Here is a 25349-nt window from a genome sequence, read left to right as displayed (position 1 = left end):
TCCAATGAACTTAGGATGAGTGAACAACTTCTGATTTGGCTTTTGTTGCTTTTGAAGGTTCTAATTTGAATGGTGTACATGCAGCACTGCACAATGGCCTAGTGGTTTGTGTGATGTCCGCCTCGCCGTTCTGGAGTTTGGCGTTCGAGTCTGAGCAGTGTCCAGTATGTGTACTAGTAGGCGACTGGTCCAAAAGTAGTGCTGTGGCGTTCTGGAGTCCAGTCCAGGAACAACTCTTAGGTCTCTCTTCATGAGGACAAAAGTAGTGCTTTGCCGCCAAATGGTGGCACCTTGGTGCCAAGGAACTCCTGTGTATGTGCTATGACGTTTACTGGCGACCAGTCTTTGTCTATGGGTAACCTGTCATTGGCTGGCGACCAGTCCACGATCTTGTCTCGATCTGACCTGAGACGTACCGCTGTCGAAAACGCACACGTGGATGGATGCGTGCGCTGCGCCTGCCTGGCCTCTAGTTGGCGCTGCGCTTGAAACGCAAGTCAAAGATGACTCACGGCCAGACGTGAGGACGAAGACGACGGTGAGGAGGAGGAGGAGACGTGCAAAGAGCTGACAGGAGAGAGAAACCTTTCCGCATACAAACACAAACTATTTATAGACGAGTGTATGCGTGCTCGCCCGCGTGTGTGTACAGCTGCTCGAGTGCGTCAGAGGACGATCGAGGACAAAGATGAGGGTGACGATGGCCTCGCCGGTAAACAGCCAGGAAATACCAAAAATACGAAAATGAAAGCGCAATTCTTTTTCACGCTTTCAACGCACTTCAGCATATAGCGAAACGCTTCTGCCGAAAGAGAATTGAACATTGTGCATTGAAACATCAAACTGTTTTTCCTCAAACCGACCAGCAACTGCGACTTGAACTCACATAGCAGACTGAGCAACCAATAATACTTGGAGGCAAATATTCACTCTGCAACGTGAGAACCACGACTATTACTGGAGATTCATTGAGGACCTTCTCTGCCTCAGCATCCCTTCCAGGATAGACAACTTTTTTTTAAGTTAACATTGTCTTTATCCATCCTTTATCTGAACTGCTTCTCCTCATGATGCTTGCGGGCGTGCCGGAGGGGAACGGGTACCTGGACCGGTTGCACCTCTGTACTGTGAGGCAGACGTGCTAACCAGTCGCCACATTCTCTTTATAATCATCATAAAATATGTCAGAGTTAAAAATCGTAATCATCTCTCTTTTGAGAGGTAAATGTATCGTAAAGACAAAATGCTCCTCTTTCGAGAGGGGGGGAAAAAAAAGAAGTGTCGTTTCCATGCAATGTCAGACGTGAGTCAGCAGGTGGCGGCAGAGTAAAAGTGAGCGCATCAACCAAACGCGAACTCTTTTAAATGATTTTGTTCAAGTGACAACAACAATATTTATTGACACGAGACTCGTATGTTCTTAAATTAAATTAATTAAGAGATAATTGGGGCTTTATTGAAGGTGATGGTGTGCATGTGCGCATGCGCGCCATCTCCTCTTCCCAGATTGCGTTTATTCTCCGACCCCTCCCGCACTCGCGGTCTGTCCCGGGCTGGATTATCTCCTCATCGCGCATCCGAGATGTGAGTACAGCATCATTTGAACATTTTTGGTTTTTTCCAAACGTTTCTTCCTAGTTTAAGATAAAAAATCAAGTGCTCAAAATTGACTTGCGTGCCTGTTGAACGTGACGTCATTTAATTGTCCGTCAAGCTGCGCTCCGTTTTCGTTTTGTGTTTGCGAACAGAAACAATTTGAAAAGGTTTTGACTGCTCATATTTTTGGGCGTGTGGGCTGTTGTGTCAATGTTGCTTGTTTATTTGTTTCACTAAAGTAATCTGTCGATAAATAGAAGTAACGTACGCTAACCTACGTCATCGGGCCTCCACTGTCACGTGATGTGGCTTCCCGCTTTTTAAAAAAAAAGTCGAGTGGCAAATTTTAATATCTTCCGACAAATGTGTAAGGGAAAAAAAAATAAAGCCTTTTGATTCAGCTGTCCGTTCTGTCCTGTCCTGTGACATGACGCCCCCCCCCCCCCCCCCACCCAGGTCTACTTCGGACGCAGCAGGAACCCCGGGAGGCCCCGACTCCGAAGGGGGACCTCCGGCCGCGGCCCCCAACCTCACCAGCAACAGACGACTGCAGCAGACGCAGGCGCAGGTGGACGAGGTCAGAGACGCCGACGTCACATATCGTGTTTGCGTGGCTGCAGACGTCATCATCAGTCCGTTAGTTGAGGAGTTTCATTTAGACAAAAGTAGAGCGTTGACACCATTTTTGGAGATTTTTTTATGTCAGGGGACTACAGTGGAACCTGGACTCAACAGAGCCGTGAAAGTCGTTTGAACTGCTACATTTTATCTTATTTTATTTTTTTCAATTGGTTTCAGGTCGTGGACATCATGCGCGTGAACGTGGACAAGGTCCTGGAGCGCGACCAGAAGTTGTCGGAGTTGGACGACCGCGCCGACGCCCTGCAGGCCGGAGCCTCACAGTTTGAGAGCAGCGCCGCTAAGCTCAAAAACAAGTACTGGTGGAAGAACTGCAAGGTCGGTGGCGTCATCATTAATTCTTTTTTTTTCGACCAAAATGGCCGCATTGCAAGAGACTGGGCAACAACGAGGCGCTCTAAAGCGGCAATGCTAGCCCAAAGTCCCACTCCACATGCTGTCATCAAGTTGAATTAAATAATTCAATTCCTCCGCTCTTAAGCAGCCACACTATCTGAAGCAGCGATGTTTTTTTTTTTTTTTCCCAGAGTGCATGCATAGCTAGCTAGCTAACTGCACATTGCTAACGCTGCATGAAGACACTCAAGTTCTTAGCCAATGAGGGAGGGAAAAAGAATATCCCAGGGGGACGTGGGGCAAAAAAATACCTCAAATGGAGAAAACCAGTTCAGTCTACATAGTTTTATATAATTACTGTGTTGCTCCATCCATCGGTCGTGTGGGGAGGCTCCGCCCCTCCGCAAATGCCCGGACGCGTCCAATCAGGACAGGCGGAGGAAGTCTGAAATCCCAGTCGGGATTATTGCGAGGATTAAGCGGACAGCTGTGACGTGATTTCAGCACAAACACACACACACACACACACACACCCCCACACACACACACACACACACACACGAGTCCTCTCTCGCCCCTTGGTAATCTCGCACGCCCCAACCCCCACCGTCCATCATCTCACCCCCCCCAACCTCTCTGGATGTCATGTCACAGAGTTGCAATGTGCTCAAAAAATGAATTTAATAGTGCCTTTTAAAATGTTTGGATTTTGGCAAATTGTGGAGATCGCCATCTGGTGGCGATCATGAAGCATCTTTTTAGAGCGTTGAGGACTTTTATTGGGAAATTGCGAACCTTTTGACGGGGTCAGGGCTCACTGACACATTTTTTGCAACTTGTCCGTCGGGCGTGTCGGCGCTGCGGCCGCGTTGACGCTCGTCTTTTGTGTCTTTGTTGCAGATGATGATCATCATGGCGGTGGTGGGCGTCATCTTGTTCGGTGTCATCTTCAGTGAGTCTTTCGCTTTGTTCCCCAAACGGCACACGCGCACGCTAAATTGTGCCCTGTGCTTTGCGTCCTCAGTGTATTTCTTCTACTGAGCCGAAGCGTCCTCGCCCCCCTCGGCTTCTTGTCCTGTTGTTGACCGACGTCCTCCTCGCAAACTCCCGCGCTCGCAAGACACCCCGCAATGGCTGACGGGTAACTTTTGGCCGGTGAGGCGTGCTGACGTGAAAATATTTGCGTTTCCAGACGGAAATTTGTGTTTGTGATTGCCAGAGTTTGTGATCACCGCGTTGTTGACCTTTTTGTGTTTCTGCCCGAAAGAAACAACTCTTTTGTCCGGGTTGTTCACGGAGATTCTGCATCTGGTGGAAAATGGACTTTTTAGTGTTTGTATTGAGGTATTTGTGTGTGGGTGTGTTGAGTGTGTGCCCACCCGTCAAGTGTGAAATTAAACAACCGAGTCCATCTTGACCTATCTGCTTTATTTCTGTCTGTGCGTGAGCCCTTCTGATTTTTTTTTAACAAACTGTGACATCACAGTTGGGCTAATTAACATAATTGCCACCTCCCACACCTTGTTTCTCAACCAATGACGACATGAGCCAGCCTGAACCAATTATGAGCGTAAAGGTAAGCAGAGCTGCAGTGTCAACTTGAGCTTCTGGTAGCAATCGAAGAAGTGGCAGAAGTTGTTTCGTTTCATCACTATTGATTTGATCTCTGTTGTTTTTGTTGCCGCCATTTTTTGGGCATCATTTTGTTGCAATGATTTTTTTTTTGCTATACTTTTTTTGTTTTCTCGCTGCTTATCTCATTCTCTTGTCATCCTTTCATTGTTATGATTCTTTTCTTTCTCTTGATTGTTTTATCACCTTTTTATTGCTATCAATTAGTTGTTTTATCAATATCGTTTTTTTTTCCTCATAAATTGTCTCCCCACTATTGTTTGGTGCCCATTATTCGCAAGGAACTGAATTTCCAACAGAATATAAAGAATTTGTGTCCCCAGCGTCATGCAAATGTAATATTCAGTTCGCTGCATATTTTCTCTCCCACCCTTCCCCTTCCTGTCCACTTGAGGGCGCTAAAGCGCCGTTGAGCTGCTTTGTCTTCTCGCAGCAGCCGAAGAAGCGAATCGAAATCGAAGACGCCTTGAGCGTGAAGCTTGTTGTAGTTGCTTTTGGTCGTTCTGTTGTTTGTTCGTGCCACTTAGCAGGCAGAAACGGTTTTGTGTTTTTTTGGTTTTGTGCCGCTTGCGCAACAACTTTTGCTCGCTTTTCGTGTTGAAATGCGTCAAGTGCAGTTGCTGAAAAAGATGTTCAGTGAGCGACTAAACGCCGCAGATGGTGAAATGTTTGGTTTGTTTCAAACGACGATCGCAGGATACAAACAGCAACTCTCGCGAAGCAAAGACGAAAGCGCACAAACGGACGAGTTCAAAAGCAAAGTTGAGCAAGCAACGCAGGTTGGTTCATTTAACTGTCCCTTTTGTCCAAACATGTTATCACAATCTTTCGTAAATGAACAATTTGAAAGTTGGAGTGAATATCTCTGCGTGTCATGTAGGTACTCATGTGAGCACACATGGGGGAGAAACCCTTTCGCTGTACCTTCTTTGGCGGCAGCTTCACCGTCAAGGCGAACGTCACAATCTTGCGACACGTGACGACGCACACCGGAGGGGAAATCTGCGGGACAAAGTCATCGTTTTAGACTCCTGCTGACAGCACAGGTGGGCCATGTTATTGTCGTGATGGCATTGATAATTGCAGACCATATTTTAATTGTCAAAAACTTGGAGGACTGACTCATGGAAGGATGGATTTGCTAGACTCCCATACTGGAGGAATAATCAATGTAGAGCACCACCCAGTGTCCACTGATGGTACTGCATGCATGAGTCCAAGCCCTGTAGCGGGTTTAACAAATTTTCAAGCGGAGTAATTGTTCAAAATAAATGCGACTTTATTTCACTTGCAGACATCATTGTACTACTTGTTCAACTTTTTACATTGACAAGATTTGGCTTAGCTTTTACTTTGGAAGGAACTCCCTGTTGTACGTTACCGTTAATGTTTTTTTTTTCTGATTTATAGCCAAAGACACAAATATAAATAGAAAGACGCTATCAAAGGCGAGGAGGAGTGAGTCCTTTTCCTCATGCGTCCTCTGTCAACAAGCAGTGGCAAAAAGGTATTATTAATATTTCATGAAAAGAACGTGCATCTGTCATTTGGCCTTCTAGTAGCATCACTTGGCATTGTATGAAAAAAAAATATTTACAGGTGGAAATGTGGTCCTGATGCAAGCCAACTATCACCGTGGCAACAAGATTTAAGGATAAGCCAGGGGTGTCCTAACTTTTCTTTGCAAAATCACATATTTGCAATTTAGAAAAAAAAATATTTTGAATGTTTTTTTCCCCCAATAGCGCCTCCTCTCGGTGGTAGGTTTATTGCAAAAAAATAATAATAAATAATAATAACGTAAGATTGGCTGTGGCTGGCCCGTTTTGTGGCATTTAGCGCATGGAACTACATTGTAGCACGTTGAGGAGTTTCATTTTGACAAAAAGGAGTGCTCAGATGCCCAAAAAGTGGACTGAACACCTCATTTTGTTCCGGGCAAAAAAAAAGAAAAACTGAAGGAAAATCCTCTCCACCGATTCATCAACAATATTTTGGGGCCTTTACAAAAGTTTAAAGTGCAACTAAAACCAGTTAGCAGATCAACCCGTAATCCTTCACCTCGGTTGCTGAGGTGGCAAAGGTGCGCGAGCAGAGAATTAGGCGGCATCATGGGCGCGCACCAGTGGTGCTAAATCCCGCCGTAAGCTCCGGGCGGCCGAGGGGACGTTAGCCTTTAGCGCGGTGACACGTTGAAGCCAGGTTAGCGCTGACCGGATGCCTCATGTGCCGCTTACGCAATCAGCTCATCCAATTACACGCGCAGAACCGAATGCCGGCCGCCGGTCTTTTCACAGACTCGTCAAGAACGTCTTTCCGTGTCAGAAATGGCCGAAATCTCATCACACAAATGATCGCGGTTGATGAAAGTTTGCGATTCGATCCAACCTGAGGGGAGGGATGACGGACGGCACGTCATTGTCCAAGAGTCCAAGTCGGGGTGCCAAGTCACCGCGACGGCTTTGGCGAGTCAGGTTGGCCAGTTAGGGTTGGAAAAGATGCCCCCCTTCAGCCCGGACTTGGCGCTTCTCTCCAGAATCCCGAGTCTTTGTCGTGAAAATGAAGAGGTCCCGTTCGGGAGAAGGCAGAGCGCCGGTCGTCAGTGGCAGGGGTCAAAGGGGAACTCGGCCAATCCCCCGTGAAGCTCCACCCCTTCCTGCTCCCACGACGCCACGTCGCCCAGCAGTCGGGCCCCGCACGACGCCTGCCCGTAGATCTCGGACGCCGTCAGCACTCGCGACCACACGTGCACGTCCGACAGCTCGCCCGTGAACGATTGCGTCACGTCAAAGCCGCCGCCCAGCGTGTCCTGCAACCAAAGCGCATTATTGATCGATTTCTTTGTCATGTTTTTGACGTGAAAAAGGAAAAAAGCGTCTCACCTGCTCTTGCCCGAGAAGAAACACCCCTCCGGGTTTAATGGCGTGCCAGGCCGCTAGGTTCTGACCCGATCCTTTTCTGGCCCCGTCCTGGTACACCTCCCACACGCCGTCCCGCGTGGCCCACGTCACGCACACGTGGTGCCACTTCCTGTCGCTCATCGTGACGGGCAGCGTCGCCGCCTGCGGGAACACACAACTGGGCTCAGCGTGATGTTAGCATCTTTATTAGCATTTTGTTAGCATGCCTCTTAGGATTGATCATTTTTTAAAAAATTTTTTTATTCTTTACTCTTATTTAAAAAAATATTTTCCGAGCATTCTGTCCGCATTTTGATTTGACTCCGATGTTCCCACAAGCGCGCGATACCGCAAGTGTGTTGTGTTCGTTCGTGTCGCTGTTAGCCAAGCGTGCGACGAGCATGACGCTCTTGACAAACAATTAGGCCAATCAATTAGGCTTAAAAGGATTAATCGCTGCATTCGTTTGCTCGCTGCTCCAAGTGACAAACAGGGAGGAGGGGAAAAAAAATTCCAAGACCGTACCCGCCTTCCGTTGGCTGACAAGACAAGCTAGCGCTTCTCAGAATTAAAGATTAGCAAATAACGGACTCGCGGAGTGATCCAAATATTCAACGACCGTCATATGGATGAGAGGATAGCCCCCCCCTCGCCCCCATTCCCTCCTCAAAAATGTACGCGCTCTCCCTGTGATGGTGTGGGGACCAGTACAAAATGACAAACTGAAAGGTCACCAAAGAACAGATTTTAATTGCAAACCTTGTCGTTGACCAGCAGCTCCATGGGGTTGGCGCCCCACTTGATGAGGACCAGCTCGTTGGCCTGGCCAGGCACGGCGTAGGAGAAGGGCGTCCCCAACCCAGGACCGGCACCCGCCTTCAGGCGCAGGCAGACGGTGAGGGCGAATAGCTCGGTCGCCAGGGAGCGCTTCATCCTGGCATACATGTAATTGGTCCTCATGGGAAAGTCCAGCAAGAAGGCACTGGAGCTCTTCAGCTTCTTGTGCTCTCCTGCTGACACGTGGGGTTCGTATTTTACACGTTTGCTGTGATCCCGTACTTTAATTTAGCAATGAGGTGTGCCTCAAGGTTCAACCTTGAGTCCACTTCCTTTTTTGCCTATGCGCTTTTTGCCACCTGTTGAATGTGTCAAAATAAATACCAAATGAAAGCACTCTCAAGGAGCATGGCGAAGGTGCAAAGGCTCACCAATCATGACTGCTGATGTCACTCACTAGGCCACATCCGCTCATGTAATCTCGTTTGAAAGCCAGAAATTCGGAACATTTTGTGACGGGTGAATGTGTAATGCTGACATGCTAACCGTGCTCAGAGTGGCCGTGGTGCAGTTGGCTGAGGACGGATTCCAGTTTGCCGTGTCCGCCGTTACGCGGAGCCGTCTCTTTGCTGCTGAATGGAAGTCGCCGAGGGAGGTGATGATTGTCGCGATGGTCGTTGTGGTGATGGTCATGGTGACTGCCGTGGTGATCGTCGTGGTGATCGTCGTGGTGCTCGTCGTGGTGATCGTCGTGGTGACCGTCGTGATGATCGCTGTGGTGATCGCCGTGGTGATCGTCGTGGTGATTGTCTTGATGATCGTCGTGGTGATCGTCATGATGATCGCCGTGGTGATTGTCATGATGATCATCGTGATTATCGTCGTGGTGATCGCCGTGGCGGCCAGAATGGCGACTGCCGCCGTGCCAGTCATGGTGGTCGTAGTGAGGATTGTGATGCCGAGTGTGGTGGTCACTGTGGTGGTTGTAGTGACGGCTCCTGTGGTGGCTGCCGTGGTGGTCGTTGTGGCGCCCGTTACCATGGCGTTCTTCGTGGTGGTCATCACGATGGTTGTTGCCGTGGTGGTCGTTGTGGTGGTCATCGTGGTGATCAACGTGGTGGTTGTCACGGTGATGGTCGTCATGGTTGTTGTCATTATGGTGTTCATCATGGTGGTCGTCATGGTGATCCCTGTAGTAGCTGCGCAGCTGCTCCTCCAGAGCGGTGATCTTGCGCTGGAGGAGGTCTCTCAAGGAGCTGGAGTAGGAGCTAGAAGAGTTCCTTGCCTGGACACACAAATATTTCAAGTTGGAAAAGTTCACTTGGAGTTTCCGAAAGACCAAGAAGAAGATTTCTGCTACGCTGTCTGCCAAACAGTTCCGAGTCTCTAAACTCTGGCCCACCTGTACAATGATTATGATTTAAAATAATGATGGCAGAACGTCAGTGGTTCATCTGTAAAGAACTGTCGGTTTGGTCTGGAGACAAAATGTAAGAAAAAAAAACAAAACAGAATGGCAACCAGTTTTTGGAGACCGGTGTGGTCTACTTCCTGACTGGGGTCAAGTTGCCCCTGGGCAAGGCTTCCGTTTTTGTTCTTCTTGGTAGTGTAACTTTCTCCCACGTCCCAACAATATCTTGACTTCTTGAAGACTTGAGATTGTCCGTCAGTGTTTGTAAGGTTTGAATGGTTGACTTACGACCAGTCCAAAGTGTACCTGCCGGTATAGGCTGCGGTTCACTCCGGAAATCAGTGAGGAAAAACAGTCAAGAAAAGGGTTGGACACGTTCCTCTAACTGGCTCGGCCTCGTCTCTCTCACCTGAAAATCCGGCTTTGTTCCCTGCCAGTGCCTGCTGCGATTAATAGCCTCGTCAGGCGGGATGAGGCTAATTGGCGGCGACGCGAGCTCGCGCCCCTCACAGAGGACAGCGGCATGGGCATCCTGTTAGAGGAGCGAGGTTGTGGGGAGTCAATCCTGGCTTGGCTCCAAGTTTGCCCCTTACCTTTGGGTGGGATTCAAGCTAATTCTTGGCGCTGTCGCCTGAGATGACAGTCGGACTACCGCAAGAAGTTTTTGGGATGACTGATCTTGGGTGGGCAAGTTTTTATTTTCTGGTAATAGTCCAGAGATCCAGATTGGCTTCACTTGCCGGACTGTCAGGTCTGTTGTTTGGTCTGACACAACATGAATGTTCGCGTAAATTGCGTCCTGAGAAACCGGAACGTGTGACCACATCGGTCTCATCTGGTTATGACCAACATTTACTACGAAAGACTATTTCCTGGCAAAATTCTACCAGATTTCTACGGTGAAGGTGTCACGTCTCTCTGTGACTTACCTGCAGGTTCTCCAGACGCTCCTTCAGCGTCTGCAGGGTCTTCCCGGTCTGTTCTGGCGAGAAGGAGCCGTGTTTGGCATGAGAATCCCAGTGATGGGGGTCCGACCTGTGGCCGCCGTGGGCGAAGTGGTGATCGCTGCCGTGATAGGACCCGTGGTGCGAAGAGTGACCGTCGTGGTGATCGTCATGATGGTCGTCGTGACGCTCGTTGTGGTGGTTGTCGTGATGGCCGTTGCTATGGTGACCGCCAAAGCCCTCGCACAAGGTGAGCTTGGCTGTCAGCTCTCTGATGGTTTCACGCTGGTCCAGAATGGTCTCCTTCTGCCTGACCAGACTCTCGCGGAGATGCAAGATGGTGGCTTTGGCCTCATCCGAGATCAGGATTCTGCCGCCGTGGCCGTTGCCGTGGCTACTGGCGCTGGGTCCGTGGGGCACGCCGGGTGGCGAGTAGCAGCTGGGGTCTGCTTCTGGCGGGATCGGAATGCAAACAAATTTGGGGCTGGTGCCGTAGTCGTGCTCCATGCCGAGCAACCTCGCCGAGGCTTCAGAGCAAGACAGGAAGTAGCAGATGACGAGCGAGTGGAAGGTGAGGAAGACGACAGACGTGGCTCCGCCTCTGTGCTTTGGAGACGAAATCTCCTGGCCCCGATGGCTGACGTCTTTGGCCATTTTTGATTTGGGTCCAAATGACTCCTTGACCGCAGACCTCAAGGTCTTGCGTGGCTTCATCGTTGCGGGGAACAACACCATGGATCATTTGCACCCGATTTGAAGACGTCAAGGTGAAAGCGTGTCAACGATGACCTTGTCGATGACTCCGCCTCTCACAAAACATCATCAAACCAGCGCCTCAGGCACTCCATGAACAAGTTGTTGTGTTGCATGACGCTTAGCACCGATCTTGAGACATCCTTCCGCTGTGCCTGGAACAAACTTTTGGGCCTCGTCCAGCCAGATGATCGGACTTGGCCCAGAGGACGTCCTGTGTTGGGCGGCCAAGATTAATCCATTTAAGTTTGGCTTCCCAACGCAAGACTCAACACGATCGCCTGCAAACAGGACACACGCGCCACAAGATTCAGTATTTACGCACAGGTCAAGAACCGGATGTCATGTTGATGTTGCAGGTCAGAAAGTGGGACACAAAAGCCTTTTTGAAAATCACAGGACGCTGCCGGGACAACAAAGTGGGCTACCGAGTAATCAGATTACACTTCCCTGATTTGTGAATATTTTTTTTGGTGTGTATTTGTGTGCAGATGCGTGCACACTGACTCCAGATCCAGTTGACCATTTTCCACCTGCTGCAACGTCTGTTCCAAGCTCCTTGAGAGTGTGTTCATTTTGCATTTATGTGTGTGTGTGTGTGTGTGTGGCTTATTTGAAACTGGATTGTCACTAAAATGTTGTCTTGCAACACAAAGTCGGCAATCAAACGGGTCAATCGCTTCACATCAAGTGAACATCCGGTACGCGTTGGCGTTTGCTTTGGCCGCTTTGTTGAACGTCATCCATAAGCACAACAAAACGTCGCCCCCCCCCCCCCCCACCCCGAGAACCTTTTAACGAGGCGCTTTTGTGCTCAGGTTGCTAATCTGACCGTGAGACCCGCTGTCTGATACTTCAAGACAACATTAGCTCGGACTTAGCGGACATGATACTGAGCTGAGGCACGCGGCCTCGCCTGCGTTCAGTTTTCATTCCTGTTCAAACCATTTTGTTAAACGTTGATATTCTGGTAAAACACATGAAAACATTTTTGTACACTCGTGTCCCACCAATCAACCGAAGGTCCACTTTGGATCTAAACGGACAAATGCGTAAACTTGACCCGGGTGGTGGGGGGGACACGCAAAGGTTAACTCCTCGCGCTGCACGTGGCCTTGGTGGGGGGTCACATGGGGGCCATCTTGATGAGGTCGCTAAAGTCAGGCTGAATATTTGCTGCATGCGGACCCGCCAAACCAAATGGGTTTTAAGAGCGCAAATGCTTGTCAGGACCACGTCGGATGAAGTTAGTTGTCTTGAAACAAATTTAGATCTGCTTCAAGATCCGGTTCAGATTTTGATGGCATCAAAATTCAGCTCAATGGAAACTTTTTTTTTTTGTATATGTTGAGACTAAAGCTGCGCAGAATTTATATTGCAAGAGATTATAATGTTTGAGTTGGACCAAATAAATCTTTAAGGACCAAATGTGACTGTAAAATAAACCGTGAAGCGTAAACGTTTTTTAATCCGGAACACTATTTACATAATTATTTCTTGCATTATTTTTTTTTCTTTCCCCAAATTTGGAAAATTAAAAACTTTTTTTTTTGCCTGATGAAGTAATTAGTTGATGTATTTATTGTAAATAATAAAAGAAATAATATTAGTAAATTAAAACAATCAAGAACTACCATTTTGAACGTATTGTGAAAATATGACAAAAAAAAAAATCTTGATTTTGTCCATCCACATGGTCAATCGTAATTCCCAAGAGTAGCGAAGCAACTGTTTGTTGAATATTTTTTTTTCCTCGCTGTTTCAAAAATAAATCGGGCACTTTTGCTAAATTTTCTTAAATGATTGGTCAATTCTAATGACACGATTTTAAAACAAAATGAAATGATTACATGACTATATTGAACTATATTGCGCATACAAATGAATTTTTTTAATCTGCAAAACGCAAACGCAACCTCGCGATCGAAGAGCTCACCAAGTCTGCAACGTTCTTCCCGCTAACGTTCCTCAAAAAGGTCTCGTTGCTGCCTGCCTGGCGAGCGGCTCGTCAATCCGTCGTGAGCGACGCTGATCAGCTTGAGGAGGATTGTTGCCTTGAGCTGGATAAATTTATCTCGCGCGCTCTCTCTCTTTGGGCCCACACCGCTCGCTCGCCACAAACCAGCTTTCATGAAGCTAGCATGCTACGCTAGCTTGTATTTTGGAACGCGGCAAAATGAAGGCAGGCCAATTTCTTGCTTCGATGTTCACCAAATTTGTCGCATCGGATTTGATCTTATTTCAATGTTGATCACGACATGACATGTTTCGATGCTTGGAGAAAATCACGAGAGGCGGTTTTACGGCTGCCTCACCTGCCTGATCCCCCCTCCCCCACAAATCAATCTCGCAATGCTAAATCCAATATTTTATTGCTCGAAGTCTTCCTGATATTGTCTCCATGGCGTGTAGAAATGTTTTTCTGAATGTTAAACGACCTCGCGCTCGTCTCCAGTTGGCGCCGCCCGGTGGACGACACTCGCCTTTGCGTGTTGCGCCACCTCAGCATGACTTGCGCGCGTTCAACAACAACACAAACGCAAAACTTGTTTAAAACCCTAATCCGAGTTGAAACCCAACTTTGAAGTCACAAAACTGACGTTGACTCCTCAAATCAAATTTGAAACTCAACACGTTTAACACACGAACGCTCGTTTGCTTGGATCAGCGACGACACGCCACCTCACACGTCTGCACACACCCACCCACGATGGAGCCTCCTTCACCCCCCCACTGGTGTCAGCTCTGATGTTATTAACAGGTGGGTGGCAGAAATAGACTCTCACACAAACACACACGCGCACACACATGCACACAAAGCAAGTCAGCAGCTTGTTAATATCGTTGTTGCGCTGCGAGCGTTTACGAGGGACCACAATGAAAGTTATGCGGCAACACTTGCGGGGAGTGAGAGGGGGGGGGCGGGGCTGGCCGTCGCGCTGGGGAGGAATCCAGTCACATGACGTACACTGTCGCCCTCTTCCTATGTGCCGACTGCCTGATGCAATTCTGACCTCGCCAATAAGATTCCACTTCTTGCTCCGTTCACAAAAATGAAATATTAATGCACAAAAAAATGGGGGGAAAAAATTATTGTACAAAAACTGTGACAGCATGATTGAGAGAGAGAATGTTTGAGATTTTGATCAATGTAAAAAAAAAAAAAAAAAATTCAACCATTAACATCTAAAAATGATGTTTGTGTATTGTAACTTGTGAAGGCCGTGTTCGGAGTTCTGCGGGATCCCGTTGGCGATTGTCTTGTTCCGGGGTGACACTTTTGCCAAGTCACAGCAAAAAAAATGTCTGAGTAACAGCTTGCATCTTGAAAAACAGCAAAGTTGAGTCAAGGCGTGGGGGGCATGGTGGTCCAATCTGCGTGTGTGTGTGTGTGTGTGTGTGTTGGGGGGGTTGAGACGGTGTCAGCGTCCTCCCGGCTGGCGGCATTCCAGACTGTCAGCTCAGGCATCTTTGGGCTGGCCTATATTTGGAGAAAACGAGCGCTCGGGATATTTTGAGGCTCCCGACATGTCACAGGGTGTTTGTCGCCGGCTACTGCGTGCGACCGCTCTAATCGCCGGCTTCCTCCGCGTCGGATGCCGGCACGTTTCGGTGGCAGGTAAGTTGGCGCCCCTTCCTGCGTAGAATTGCAGAGTGCACAATTGGTGAGCATGTGTGCTTGGCATGTGGCGATTCCGAGTGTGAGCCCTCGCAACCAGGCCACTTGCCAATCGCCTGTTAGCATGTTAGCATGTTAGCTTCGTTTTGCACAGGTGAGAATGTGAGTGGCAACATTGTCGGGCGACCACTCAGTCCAGAGTTGGTCTATATGTGCCCCAATAAAGACTGGCGACCATTCAATTATTCCTGTGCGACATTATCCATTGTTTGAAAGACTGGCGACCAGTCCATTGTTTGTCTCTAATTTAGCATTTCTCTTTTTTTTTTTTAAGTTTTGATTTGGTTTTGAAGTTTTTTTAGTTTTTTTTTTTAATTAAATTATTTAGAATTCTTTTGAGCATTTTTGACCAGTTCGGATTTTTGGCTGAAAATATTTCCTTTGAGTTGATTTATTAATTAATTTTTAAATTAATAATTTTTTTTTTATCAGTTTTCATAGTTTTTCACTCCAACTAACATGCTGACCTGTTTCGGCGCATTTCGAACCCCGGATGTGAAGCAGGCGCCTTAATCGCTCGTCCTCGGTGCCGCCCACGACATCCGATTGTTTTGTTTTTTTTGGGCGGTGGCACAAAACAAAAAGTTGGAGGATGGGTCGCCGTCTGCTGAGGACGTTCCCGAAATAGCGCTCGGCCGGCCATCCGTCCGTCCGCTTTCAATTTCAGCGCTGACGTCACATAACTTCCTCAAATTAGCTCGCGCAGGAGACGCGCGACAAGCCACAGCGACCGCTCGCTTCTCGGCTTTGCTCCGGCGCTAATCGCAACTCCAACACGCTCAGTCATGATGTGCACCTTGATACCCTACCCCTCCATTGAAATTCTAAACCAGGCTTAAAACCCAACCCTGCCTTGAAACCCGTTTTCAAAACCAAAATCCAGGCTTGATACCCTACTTTGAAGCCCTACTTATCAATTCCTAACAGAGCCTTGAGACCCTAATTTGAAACCCTAAGACAGGTTTTAAACCTGAATTGGAGCCCAGGCTTGAAACCCAACCCATGTCTTGAATGTGTGAAATGATTTAGCCCAAAAGTGACCGATGTTCTAGTTTCTTTCTTTCTTTTTTTTATCCCTTTTTGTCCAGGACGCGTCCATCCGGTGCTGAACGGTCCCTTCAAGATTTGCTCGTCATGATTCGTTTGTCCCATCGCATCTTTTTGGCCAAGCTGCCATTTTGATCCTCAGAAGAAGGCCAGCGCTCAAGATGTTTTGACGGACAGTTTTTTATTCTCGGACAACAGTCCCACACGTGCATTTTTCACCCTTTCTTTTTTTCTACATTTAAAAAACGTTTGTCCGCCTTTTTTCTCATTAGTAAAAGTAGATTATTTATTTATTTTTTGCCCAATGATGTGGTCCACCTTCCTGGTGACGGACGAGGAGGGCCGCGCGGTGGGCCCAGCCGCCGCGCCCACGGTGGGAGGCGGGGCTCAGGGCGGGGGCGGGGCCCCGGGCGGCCAGGCCATGGGCGGCCTGGCGGGCCTCATGAGCGGACGCAGCACCTTTGGCGGCAACAAACGGCGTCGGACCGGACACCAGGCCATGACCGAGGCGCAGGAAGGCAAGGTGCGTTGCTATGTGGGCAGAAAAAGACGACTGGAACAATTCACGTTTGTTTTTGTTGACTCACGTTTAACGTTTGGCTTCATTTAGAAGTAAGCAAGGGTGTGCACACTTTTGCAACCGCATGTTGGTTTGAAGTCCCGTCTCAAAAACATTTGAGAACAAGTTTCAGGTGATTTGTATTATTTTGATTATTTCCCGTGCGCAGATCAAGCTGGCGTTCTTCGTGGCGATTGTGGGCGTCATCCTGACCGTGCTGGGGGTGGGCACCGAGTTTTGGGTGGAGCTGGCGCCGCCCAAGAGTTTCTACGGCAACCAGGTGAGGCGTGGGGGTGGGGGGTGGGCTGAGATTATGTGTTCCCGTCCGGCACGGGCTGACTTCCTGTGCGGCAGACGTGTCCGGCGATGCACTTCGGTCTGTGGAAGGCTTGCAGCAAGACGCTTTGGGTGGCCGACATCGACCCCGACAGGGAGAGCTGCGGGCCCGCCGAGCTGCCCGGAGGTACGCACACACTCTCGCAAAACTTTCACAAATTTTGGTTTGTCCTTTCAATGCCAGACTAATTTCCATCATTTGATTGTTAGTTAGATCTTTTTATACAATTTTTTAAATTTGGATTATGTTTTGCATTTCAATTTGTTCCTCTTTTTTATTTGAACAGTTTAGTCTTTTTTTTTTCTTTTGGATTTGGATATCTTCATAATTAATTTTTTAACATTGAATTCAATGTTAGTTTTTTTATTGTTTTCATTAGAAAATTTTAAATATTTCTGTTTCGATGATTTGAGTGAGCAGGTTTAAAAAAAATCATTTTTTATTTTTTTTTGTATTTGGATTCCCAAGTTCATTTATAATGGAATTTATTTTGAGTTTGGTTAAAAATATATATATTTGTGTTTTTTGATATTTTATTAGATTTGTTTTAAATTATATATATATATATATAATTTTTTAAAATATTTTTTTAATTCAGATATTTTAGTGGATTTAGATAAATTTTTTGGGGGTATTGTAATATTTATTTATTTTTTTAACTTTTATTTAGGGTTTTATTTGATGACCTATCTTTGAAATGCTTTCCATTCACATGGATTTTTGTATTTTTCTTGTTTTTGTTGCGTATGTGATGCGTGCGCTTGCGTGTGTTTGCCTTTAAGAATCCAACTGCACATACTTCAAGTTCTTCACGACGGGCGAGAACACCGTCATGTTCCACAAGACCGCGCACAAAAGTCAGTTGGGACACTTGACGCCTTAATTTGCAACCTTAACCCTCACTTGAAAGCCTCAGCGAGCCCGACAATCGAAAGAACCAACCGAGCCGGTTGCTTTTGTGTAATTGTGTCAGGCCTGAACGTGGCGTCGGCCATGTTGTCGCTCTTCAGCTTGGTGCTGATGGCGATGGGCGCCATCTGCATCACCATGGCGCTCAGCAAGGAAATCGTCTTCTTCCTCAAGCCCGCCTCCGTCTGCTTCGTCCTCTCCGGTAAGCACGGCGCAAAAAGCCGCCGTTTGTCTGCGTGTGGCGCTCCGGGCTGCAGCATGTTCTTCTTTTTTTTTTCTTTTGCTTTTCCTCAGGCGTGCTGGTGCTGCTGTCCCTGCTGGTCTTCCAGCAGTCGGTGTGGTCCCTCCTGGCCAGCGACCACTCGGTGCCGCTGCACCACAACTTCTCCTGGTCCGTGTCGTGTGTGGGCTGCGCCGGCGCCATCTTGATTGTGGGCGGGCTGCTCTTCCTGCTGCTGGCGCTGCCCTACAGCCCTTGGCAGAGGTGTCAGAGCACCGCCAGCTAGTGGCCGGGAGGCGCTACTGCACTCCGTGCTGCCGTCTTCGCAGGGACATCCTTGGAAAGCACCTTCATTCGATATCCTACTAGTGCCAAATTGTTCATGGACTGCGCCACTTCTTGTCCTCGCTAGTAAGACAATTCAGCACACTCGTCGAATGGCAAGTCTGTTTTTTCTCTACTTTGAATTCAGCTTTTGGCCTACTGGAACACAAGTAAATAAAACCACCCATGCTACATTAGTAACACTACTGCGCGCTTTGGCACACTTGTAGGACAACGACATGTTATTGCTACGAGTGAAGCGCCGGATGTTGACGAGTCGATTTTTATAATCACTGAGATGCAGAATACGGTTCCTTGGCACCAAGATGCCACAAAATTTCTTTGGCGCGAGTTCTCTGGCGCAAAGCGGAGGATCGGTCAGCGAAGACCCGGCAAATGTCGGTTAAGGAAAACAAAGGCATGTGTTGTTTGCCCCAAGCTTCTCTTGGGACGAAAAGTTGGTCCAAATGACGACAACCCCGTCTTACTTTCTCTCTGGACGACAGTCGAACCGTTCTCTCGGGACGACTTGGAATTTCTTTTGGGACGAGACCGTTCTCTTGAGACGAGTACTAAAATTTTCTGTTGAGATGAAAACCTTCCTCTCGGGACTATTTCTCAGTTGTTTCTGGGCACATTTGCCACATCCAACATGGCGGCCACGTCCAGTATGTATGCTAGGTGGCGGGTCGACCCGCGAGACGATGCTTGCGTGTCTCCGGTGGCCTCCGCACGTCCAACGCAAAGTCTTAAAGCGCACAAACTATCCTGCCTCGCTTCAGTTGTCAAGTCGATCGTTGCAATTTCTGCCGTTGATCAAAATCATCTTTGTAGTTTGCAAGTTGTTAAACTAGCCTCGCCGCTATCAGAAGCCTCGTTTGCTAACAATGTGAACAAAACGAATCTTGTCACTTGTGTGCTCTTGTACGAAGTCTTATTGATTAAAATGCATACTTTTCTGAATAATGTATGCATGTCATCACTTCCTGGTAACTGGTTTTGCTCGAGTGCAACATGTTCAGCCTTTTCTTTTTTTGTTTAAGATGATCAGAAATATGGATGAGACGAAAGCATGTTCATTTTGTTGTGTGTTTGATAATGGTTTTCACTTTATTAAAAATCAAACTGGAGAGACTTTGTCGGGCGGTTGGGTTGGGAACACGTCGCATGCACAGCCAGGTCCAAGGTTCCAGGTCTCAGGTCCCAGGTTCCAGGTCCCAGGTCTCAGGTTCCAGGTCCCAGGTCTCAGGTTCCAGGTTCCAGGTCCCAGGTTCCAGGTTCCAGGTCTCAGGTTCCAGGTCCCAGGTCTCAGGTTCCAGGTCCCAGGTCTCAGGTTCCAGGTTCCAGGTCCCAGGTTCCAGGTCCCAGGTTCCAGGTTCCAGGTCCCAGGTTCAAGGTCCCAGGTCTCAGGTCCCAGGTTCCAGGTCCCAGGTCTCAGGTTCCAGGTTCCAGGTCCCAGGTCCCAGGTTCCAAGTCTGCTGATGATGCCAACGCTTGGATGCGAGTACCATAGTTGACCTTTGTTTTGTTGGCCACTCAAATCGCATCACAATCTAAGATTAGCTTTGCTATACCGATTGTCACCTTAACCCAATAAAATCCTGCATTTGTTTTACGATCAAGACGCTGCATGATGACACAAAAATTTTTCAGAAACAACTTTATTGACTATACCTTTTTATATACTGTATGTTTATGTACATATGTGTCTTTAAATAGATATCTGAGTAGTATTTGTAGTTGTATTGCTTCCTTTCAACCTTTTGCCAAAGTGCTTGAGAAAAGGAGCGTATGATTGTTTTTTTTTTTTTTCCCAGGAAATTTCTTTTTAAAATGAATACGATTGATTTGATACCTGGTGAGCAGCTCTTAAAAAAATCAGCGAGCTCACGAATGCACATTGAGATAGATAGAAATAGAAATCTCCAGGATATAAACACTCTATGGCATCACGTTAACACTCTAGTCAGAACATTAAAAATAGATTTATGGAATAATATATTAATTTTCAGATGGCAGCCTGGTGAAAGTGAAGCTTTGATTGTGGTACCTCAAAAACTACAACAACTTATATTTAGTTGATGACTATGAGCCCATTTGTTAAAAAAAAACAAAAACCTCACTTGTCCACGTGACTCCACTGAGACCACAAAGCACAACAGTTGTTAAATAACAAGGGCTGTGTGTTCAAAACAGGTAAAAGGTTCAAAGAATATAATAAATACGATTATCATCGTCATGTATAACGAGTGAAGAAAGTTGTCATGGTGTGCTTGTCATTTGGGACAAAAGTTTGGTTTCAAATGTTCAGGTTGATAGAAGGCAAAACAAATTACGCCGACGATCGATGCTTCCGATAATATGGCATTCACGTGTGATGTCATCAACATGAGACCGTCTGCTCTGTCACATGACATGGTCGCGTCACGTTAACAACATGCCGGTGTTGTTTTTTTTTAGTTGTTTTTTCGCCCTCTCCGCTTCGAGACGTCCGACCGCTGCTCGTGTTGGGCCGTCAAAAATCGACTTCCGTTAGGAAGTTCCGCAAAGCTCGAATATTTCGCCAGCGCACCGGTCGTCGTCGTCACCTTCCTGAGAGGAAAAGAGCAGAAGGCAAGTGTGTGCGCGCAAATATAGCGCTCTCGAATTTCACAGCTTTCAAAAACAACAACCGAGGCCAAAGTTAGTTTGCTGCCGCTCGTGTGTGCGTTTTAATGTTCGTGTGGTTTTGTCTGTGGTGTGTACACTGTAAGTGTGAATGTGTGTGCGCGTGTATTTGCACTTGTGTGTGCGCGTGTGTGTGGTTTATGCAAATGGGTGACTGCTTGCATGTGTTATTGTGTACTTGGCCAGTTTCCCGCAGTTTGCTTTCAGACGGGCGTGGTCTTCCTGTTCAGCGTATCCGAGTTGCTGTCACGATCCCGCTTGGCCGTCAGTCGGTCCAGCGTGCCCACGTTGCCCCTGTCCCGCTCCATGGTGGCACCGGACATGGGCGCCTGCGCGCCGGCGGCGGCGGTGGCTGCAGCAGAGGCGGCGCTATTCAGCGGGGCGGCGTTCTGGGCGGCGGCCGCCAGGTTGGACTTGGAGTGCGACGGGAGCGTGCCGCTACTGATGGGTGCCGCCCCTCCACTGCCGCCGTCCTTGGGGAAGTAGTTGTGCAGCTGGTAGAGCGTGGCGCGGTCCATGGTGCCAAAGAGGGGCGGGGCGCCGCCGCCCAGGCTGCCCAGCTTGGCGTCCCTGGACAGGGTGTACATGGAGATGTCGCCGCTGCCGTGGTGGGGGTTGGGTAGGGTGGCCACGGAGAAGGGCGGCGCCGACGGCGGCAAGCTGAAGGTTTTGGCGCCGACGGGTGAGGTCTCCTGCGAGCGGGGCGGGTCGGTGGAGCGCGAGCTGGAGCGCGAGCGCCGGCGGAAGCGGTAGCTGGGCAGCCGCAGCACGGCGTGCGTGGTGCTCTTGAAGAGGTCGGCCCGAGAGCGGCAGCGCATCTCTTTGTTCTTCTCGATGTAGATGTTGACGGCCAGGACGCCCACCATCTCGGCCAGGATGAAGGACAACCCGCCGAAGTAGAAGGACCACCCGTACGAGTAGTGCCACTTCTTGTCTTCGTCCTTCTTGGGCGAGATGTCGCTGAGCGCCGCCGAGATGTAAACGATCACGCCGATGATGTTGCTCAGGCCTGCGGCGAAAACAGCACAGTCAGAGAGCCTCAACGTCGCTTGTCCCTTTTTAACCGTCTCGAACCGAAGACGTAAGCGAACCGGAACCGGTAACTGAGCCACTTCGACGGCTTTGTCGTTACATTTTGAGACGTTATGCAATGTGTTCAACTACATCCCCTTTCACAGGAACGGACGGCCTAACGAGATGCCCGAGAGGTCAAAGAGGTCGGCGTGGAACGGACGGCAGGCCTCCCTCGTCTCAAAGACGCGATAAGAAAGAGACAAAAACAACATCGAGGCTCAATTTTCTGGAGCTCGATTGGTCGGCGGTGACGCGACTCGGGTCGTCGTGGTCGATTGCAAACGGCGCCAAATGCGTCCTAACTTTTGCTGCGCTGCTGACCTGCGGCCACAAAGAGAATTCCTCCTCCCAGGATGACGTTTCTTTTGCTTTTGTAGAAGCCGCTGGAGGCCACGCACACGCCGCCCAGCAGAAGCAGCATGGCGCTCAGGATGGGGAACACGCTGGACGCGCGCACCACACCTGTGAGTACACACACACACACACGCACGCAGTCTCGTTTGCGGTTGTACGTGTTAGGACACAAAGTGAGGTGATGGAAGGAGAGGACGTGTGTCATAAATGTGCTACAACTGCCTCACATCAAAAAAAAAAAAAATTCATATTCATCTTTCATATGCATGGTGGCGACGTGTCGGAAGGGATGTCATCATCGACGCCGCGTAAGAGCGCTCGTGAACAGAATGGCGTGCGTTTAAGCATGACACAGTGAGAACCAGAACTTTGTTTTCCCAGCACAGCTGAAAAGAATCCATTAGCTGCTTTTTTATTTTTTTTTTTGTCCGAGTGAAAGCTGTTGTGTGCGTGCACGCGCGTGTACACCCCCAGACTCGCTAGTGCGCACCTGACACACAAACACACAGCTTCTTTCCCCGACTGCCGTTCGTGCGTTGATGTCCGCCCACCAGCCCCTTCTGTCCTTTCCACATCCTCCTCGCTGCGTGTGCGCGTGTGCGTGCGAGTCACTCACGTAGCAGATACTCGGCGGCGTCTTGGTCGTAGTCGGCGTCATCTGGAAAATGGTTGATCTGCGAGCACACGCCTCGCTTCAAACCTGACACAAAAAAAAAAAGAAAAGCAAGGAGACAAGCTCAGATGCGGCAGTCGATTATGCGCGCGGCTCATTTGCATATCATTTGCATATTATCTCATTAAGAACCGGAAAGACGTTGCCCACGTAAGGCCCGTTGCAAAATTTGACGCATGCGAGTCTTTAATTACTGGCAGTTGTTGTCATTTAAAGGATTTCTTGTTTCCACGACAACGAGGGAACATTTTTCACACTTTTATTGCCAAAGTGTCTTGGCCGGCGTTACGTCCCAAATGACATTTCATGATTTGCAGCTTGTTCTCGGAAGACAATTTGGGATATAATGTTTCGGATTTTCCCACAAAAAAAAAAAAAAAACGAGAGCACAACGTTCCTCTTTGAAACAATTGCTTCCTTTTTGAATGATAACACAATGACCGTTATGTCGTATGTATTTAGTAGATAAGACGTTAGCGTAGCCACCTAGCTTCTCGTCAGAAATTAAAAATAAATAAATAAAATAAGCTTCCATCTTGCTACTATTGATTTGGACTCAATGGAGACGTGAAATTGTCTCTAAGCAGTCGCCGACTCACTCTTGCATTCGTTGTGTTACTCAGAAGTACAAACAAATACACAAAAATACAACTTGAGGGTGAGAGCCATTTTGAACTTGGCTTCCCGTTCGGCGTGCGACTTCATTTTCACGTCTAAATACGTGACGTCAAGTAGAATGTGCTCTTGATGTTCCGCTAATGCTAATAATGCACACAAACGCAGTAGCACGACTTTTAAGTGTGTGTGTGTGACCTCAGCATGCGCGCACAAACACACACACACACACACACACACACACCCTCCAGGCAGCAGATCCTCCAGAGTCCGGAGTGTGTGAGCGCGCCGGGGTCCTTCTTGTCTTTGGCGCCCTCGTCCTGCGCCGAAGACGAGTTGGCGGTGCTGTTGCAGATGAAGGCGCGCGCGTACAGCCAGTAGTCGGTGCCGATGGCCACCGTCATCAGGGCGAAGGCGGCGAAGGCGCCCATGCTGGTCAGCAGCACCTGGATGCCTCGTTCGCACCACGCCAGGATCGGACGCGCCAGGAAGCTCGTCTCTGCGCCGCGGGGAACATCGGCGTCATTGTCACAAGTAAGTGTGTGTGCGCGTGTGTGTGGGGGGGGGGGGGTGCGTGCGTGCCTACATGTGCACGTCGCTGAGCGTGTGAGCATGTTTGTGTGTTTCCAAAGATCGGCACTTTAACCTATTTTGCTTGTCCATCCTGCATCGTCCCTCCTTACAATCGTGACCCTCCCCCCCCACAAAAAAAATAATAAAATTTTGTGCATGACAATATGCTGAACGGCAACAACTGTTATTTCTTGAACTTTTTCCCTTTGCTCAATTTAAACGTGATTTAAGATGCTTACATTGGCTCTCAATTGCTTCTTCTCTTCCCTTCCCTTCTCTCTCTCACTCTAGCTCTCGCTCTCTCACAATTGCTGTCTCTCTCTCTCTCTCTCTCGCTTGCTCAAGCATGGGCTATAGAGAAAGAGAGAGAAACAATACATTGCAAGATTTCATTCTGCTCCGGATGTAAATATTTGAATTCTATGCATGCTGTACTTAATGGGACGGACAAAAATCTACTTGCGGCCTTGCTTCATCCGTCCTTCCTTTAAATAAACAATAACTTATAGTCCTCCGTCCTCCTCCCCAAAAATGGATGAAATGCCCATTTTTGTGTGTTTCAGTGAATGTGTGAGGGTCTGTGTACGAGTGTGTCACCGTGTATGCGTGCGTGAGCCTGTTCCTGTGTATTTGTTTGTGTGTCGGCGCTTGCGTGCGTCACCTGAGGCCCCGTTCCTGCCTTTTGCGTCCATGCTGTGCCGCACCTGTGCTCCTTGTTGCTTGTCGGTTGTTGCTTCGCTGCTCCCGTTCAGCTCCTCTTCATCTCGGCCATGCTTGCTCGCACACTCGCCTCCGCTGTCCTCACCTGTCTTTTGCTTTCCGCTCGCTCCTCCTCATTGGCGGGCATCGGCGGACAAAAGAAGGGAAGAGGAAAGCAAAAGGGTGAAGGAGAAAGGCGAAGGCGTGAAACCACAAAAGGTGGTGATGAGGATGGAGATGTGGAGGAGGAGGAAGAGGAGCTTCCTTTCCTTCCCTGTCGGAAAGGCGGCGGCGATTTGAGCGAGAGAGAGAAACCATGCGAGTGAGTGGTCGCTTGCTCTACCGTCGCCATGGCAACTGTGGATTCCAATGTCTACCGTGGAGTGTGTGTGTGGCTCGTGTAGGGATGAAACAGCTGTGTGATTTTTTTTTCCTCCACATGAACGTATAGCAAACGTGAAGGTTTGTCGGATATTCACGAGTATAAATTCAGGGTGTCGTCCGCCTTTCGACCAAATGCGGCTGTGCTCGGCGACGCGCACGCTCGCAAATACTGTAATATGTCTTCGTTTTTATTCGGGGATATATGATGGCAATGAATGCCTTGCCAGGTTCTTGTCGCTTTTGGTTT

General features: G+C 48.5%; 4 protein-coding genes across 6 annotated transcripts; 2 read left to right on the top strand and 2 right to left on the bottom strand.

The window, feature by feature from the left end:
• Positions 1-1334: 1334 nt before the first annotated feature.
• On the top strand, positions 1335-3988 carry LOC148321813 (vesicle-associated membrane protein 2-like). Its single transcript, XM_088278618.1, has 5 exons — positions 1335-1584; positions 2053-2173; positions 2395-2553; positions 3472-3523; positions 3596-3988. Exons 1-5 carry the CDS (start codon positions 1466-1468, stop codon positions 3610-3612), a joined length of 468 nt encoding a protein of 155 aa, XP_088134744.1. The 5' UTR covers positions 1335-1465; the 3' UTR covers positions 3613-3988.
• LOC148321812 (uncharacterized) lies at positions 3979-13309 on the bottom strand. The gene is made up of 6 exons (XM_088278598.1): positions 12925-13309; positions 10221-11269; positions 8427-9165; positions 7863-8113; positions 7086-7265; positions 3979-7012 (listed from the first exon to the last, which is right to left on the bottom strand). The coding sequence occupies exons 2-6, from the start codon at positions 10968-10970 to the stop codon at positions 6803-6805; spliced, it is 2130 nt and encodes a 709-aa protein (XP_088134724.1). The 5' UTR covers positions 10971-11269; positions 12925-13309; the 3' UTR covers positions 3979-6802.
• LOC148321811 (voltage-dependent calcium channel gamma-6 subunit-like) lies at positions 4139-19193 on the top strand. 2 transcript variants are annotated; one of them, XM_088278617.1, is made up of 11 exons: positions 4139-4982; positions 5084-5249; positions 5614-5710; positions 7878-7998; positions 14405-14607; positions 15756-16237; positions 16443-16553; positions 16628-16736; positions 17393-17467; positions 17584-17721; positions 17814-19193. In XM_088278617.1, the coding sequence occupies exons 6-11, from the start codon at positions 16019-16021 to the stop codon at positions 18023-18025; spliced, it is 864 nt and encodes a 287-aa protein (XP_088134743.1). In that variant the 5' UTR covers positions 4139-4982; positions 5084-5249; positions 5614-5710; positions 7878-7998; positions 14405-14607; positions 15756-16018; the 3' UTR covers positions 18026-19193. The 2 variants fall into 2 exon arrangements, with proteins under 2 accessions (XP_088134743.1, XP_088134742.1); XM_088278616.1 differs by lacking the exon at positions 14405-14607.
• LOC148321810 (voltage-dependent calcium channel gamma-4 subunit-like) lies at positions 19166-25051 on the bottom strand. 2 transcript variants are annotated; one of them, XM_088278613.1, is made up of 5 exons: positions 24724-25051; positions 23691-23945; positions 22775-22858; positions 22126-22266; positions 19166-21739 (listed from the first exon to the last, which is right to left on the bottom strand). In XM_088278613.1, exons 2-5 carry the CDS (start codon positions 23875-23877, stop codon positions 20934-20936), a joined length of 1218 nt encoding a protein of 405 aa, XP_088134739.1. In that variant the 5' UTR covers positions 23878-23945; positions 24724-25051; the 3' UTR covers positions 19166-20933. The 2 variants fall into 2 exon arrangements, with proteins under 2 accessions (XP_088134739.1, XP_088134738.1); XM_088278612.1 differs by having other exon boundaries at positions 19167-21739; positions 24681-25050.
• Positions 25052-25349: the final 298 nt, after the last annotated feature.

Source organism: Idiotropiscis lumnitzeri, chromosome 16 (genome assembly GCF_059441095.1).
Source record: "Idiotropiscis lumnitzeri isolate Australia: NSW breed Sydney's pygmy pipehorse chromosome 16, RoL_Ilum_1.0, whole genome shotgun sequence".
Classification (NCBI taxonomy): Eukaryota; Metazoa; Chordata; class Actinopteri; order Syngnathiformes; family Syngnathidae; genus Idiotropiscis; species Idiotropiscis lumnitzeri.
Note: the sequence above shows the minus strand (reverse complement) of the source record. Positions and strands in the feature narration are given on the sequence as shown.

Excerpts from the sequence above, each read along its gene's own strand:
- LOC148321813 (XM_088278618.1), top strand. The coding sequence starts at position 1,466 with ATGGTGTGCATGTGCGCATGCGCGCCATCTCCTCTTCCCAGATTGCGT. Across the intron at positions 1,585-2,052 it reads CCTCATCGCGCATCCGAGAT|GTCTACTTCGGACGCAGCAG; the intron begins GTGAGTACAGCA and ends CCCCCCACCCAG. Across the intron at positions 2,554-3,471 it reads ACTGGTGGAAGAACTGCAAG|ATGATGATCATCATGGCGGT; the intron begins GTCGGTGGCGTC and ends TCTTTGTTGCAG.
- LOC148321812 (XM_088278598.1), bottom strand. The coding sequence starts at position 10,970 with ATGGTGTTGTTCCCCGCAACGATGAAGCCACGCAAGACCTTGAGGTCT. Across the intron at positions 8,114-8,426 it reads CCACGGCCACTCTGAGCACG|GAGAGCACAAGAAGCTGAAG; the intron begins GTTAGCATGTCA and ends ACGTGTCAGCAG. Across the intron at positions 7,266-7,862 it reads AGCTGCTGGTCAACGACAAG|GCGGCGACGCTGCCCGTCAC; the intron begins GTTTGCAATTAA and ends GTGTTCCCGCAG.
- LOC148321811 (XM_088278616.1), top strand. The coding sequence starts at position 16,019 with ATGATGTGGTCCACCTTCCTGGTGACGGACGAGGAGGGCCGCGCGGTG. Across the intron at positions 16,737-17,392 it reads GCCCGCCGAGCTGCCCGGAG|AATCCAACTGCACATACTTC; the intron begins GTACGCACACAC and ends TTTGCCTTTAAG. Across the intron at positions 17,468-17,583 it reads CCACAAGACCGCGCACAAAA|GCCTGAACGTGGCGTCGGCC; the intron begins GTCAGTTGGGAC and ends TAATTGTGTCAG.
- LOC148321810 (XM_088278612.1), bottom strand. The coding sequence starts at position 24,711 with ATGGACGCAAAAGGCAGGAACGGGGCCTCAG. Across the intron at positions 22,859-23,690 it reads GAGGATCTGCTGCCTGGAGG|GTTTGAAGCGAGGCGTGTGC; the intron begins GTGTGTGTGTGT and ends TTTTTGTGTCAG. Across the intron at positions 21,740-22,125 it reads AATTCTCTTTGTGGCCGCAG|GCCTGAGCAACATCATCGGC; the intron begins GTCAGCAGCGCA and ends TTTTCGCCGCAG.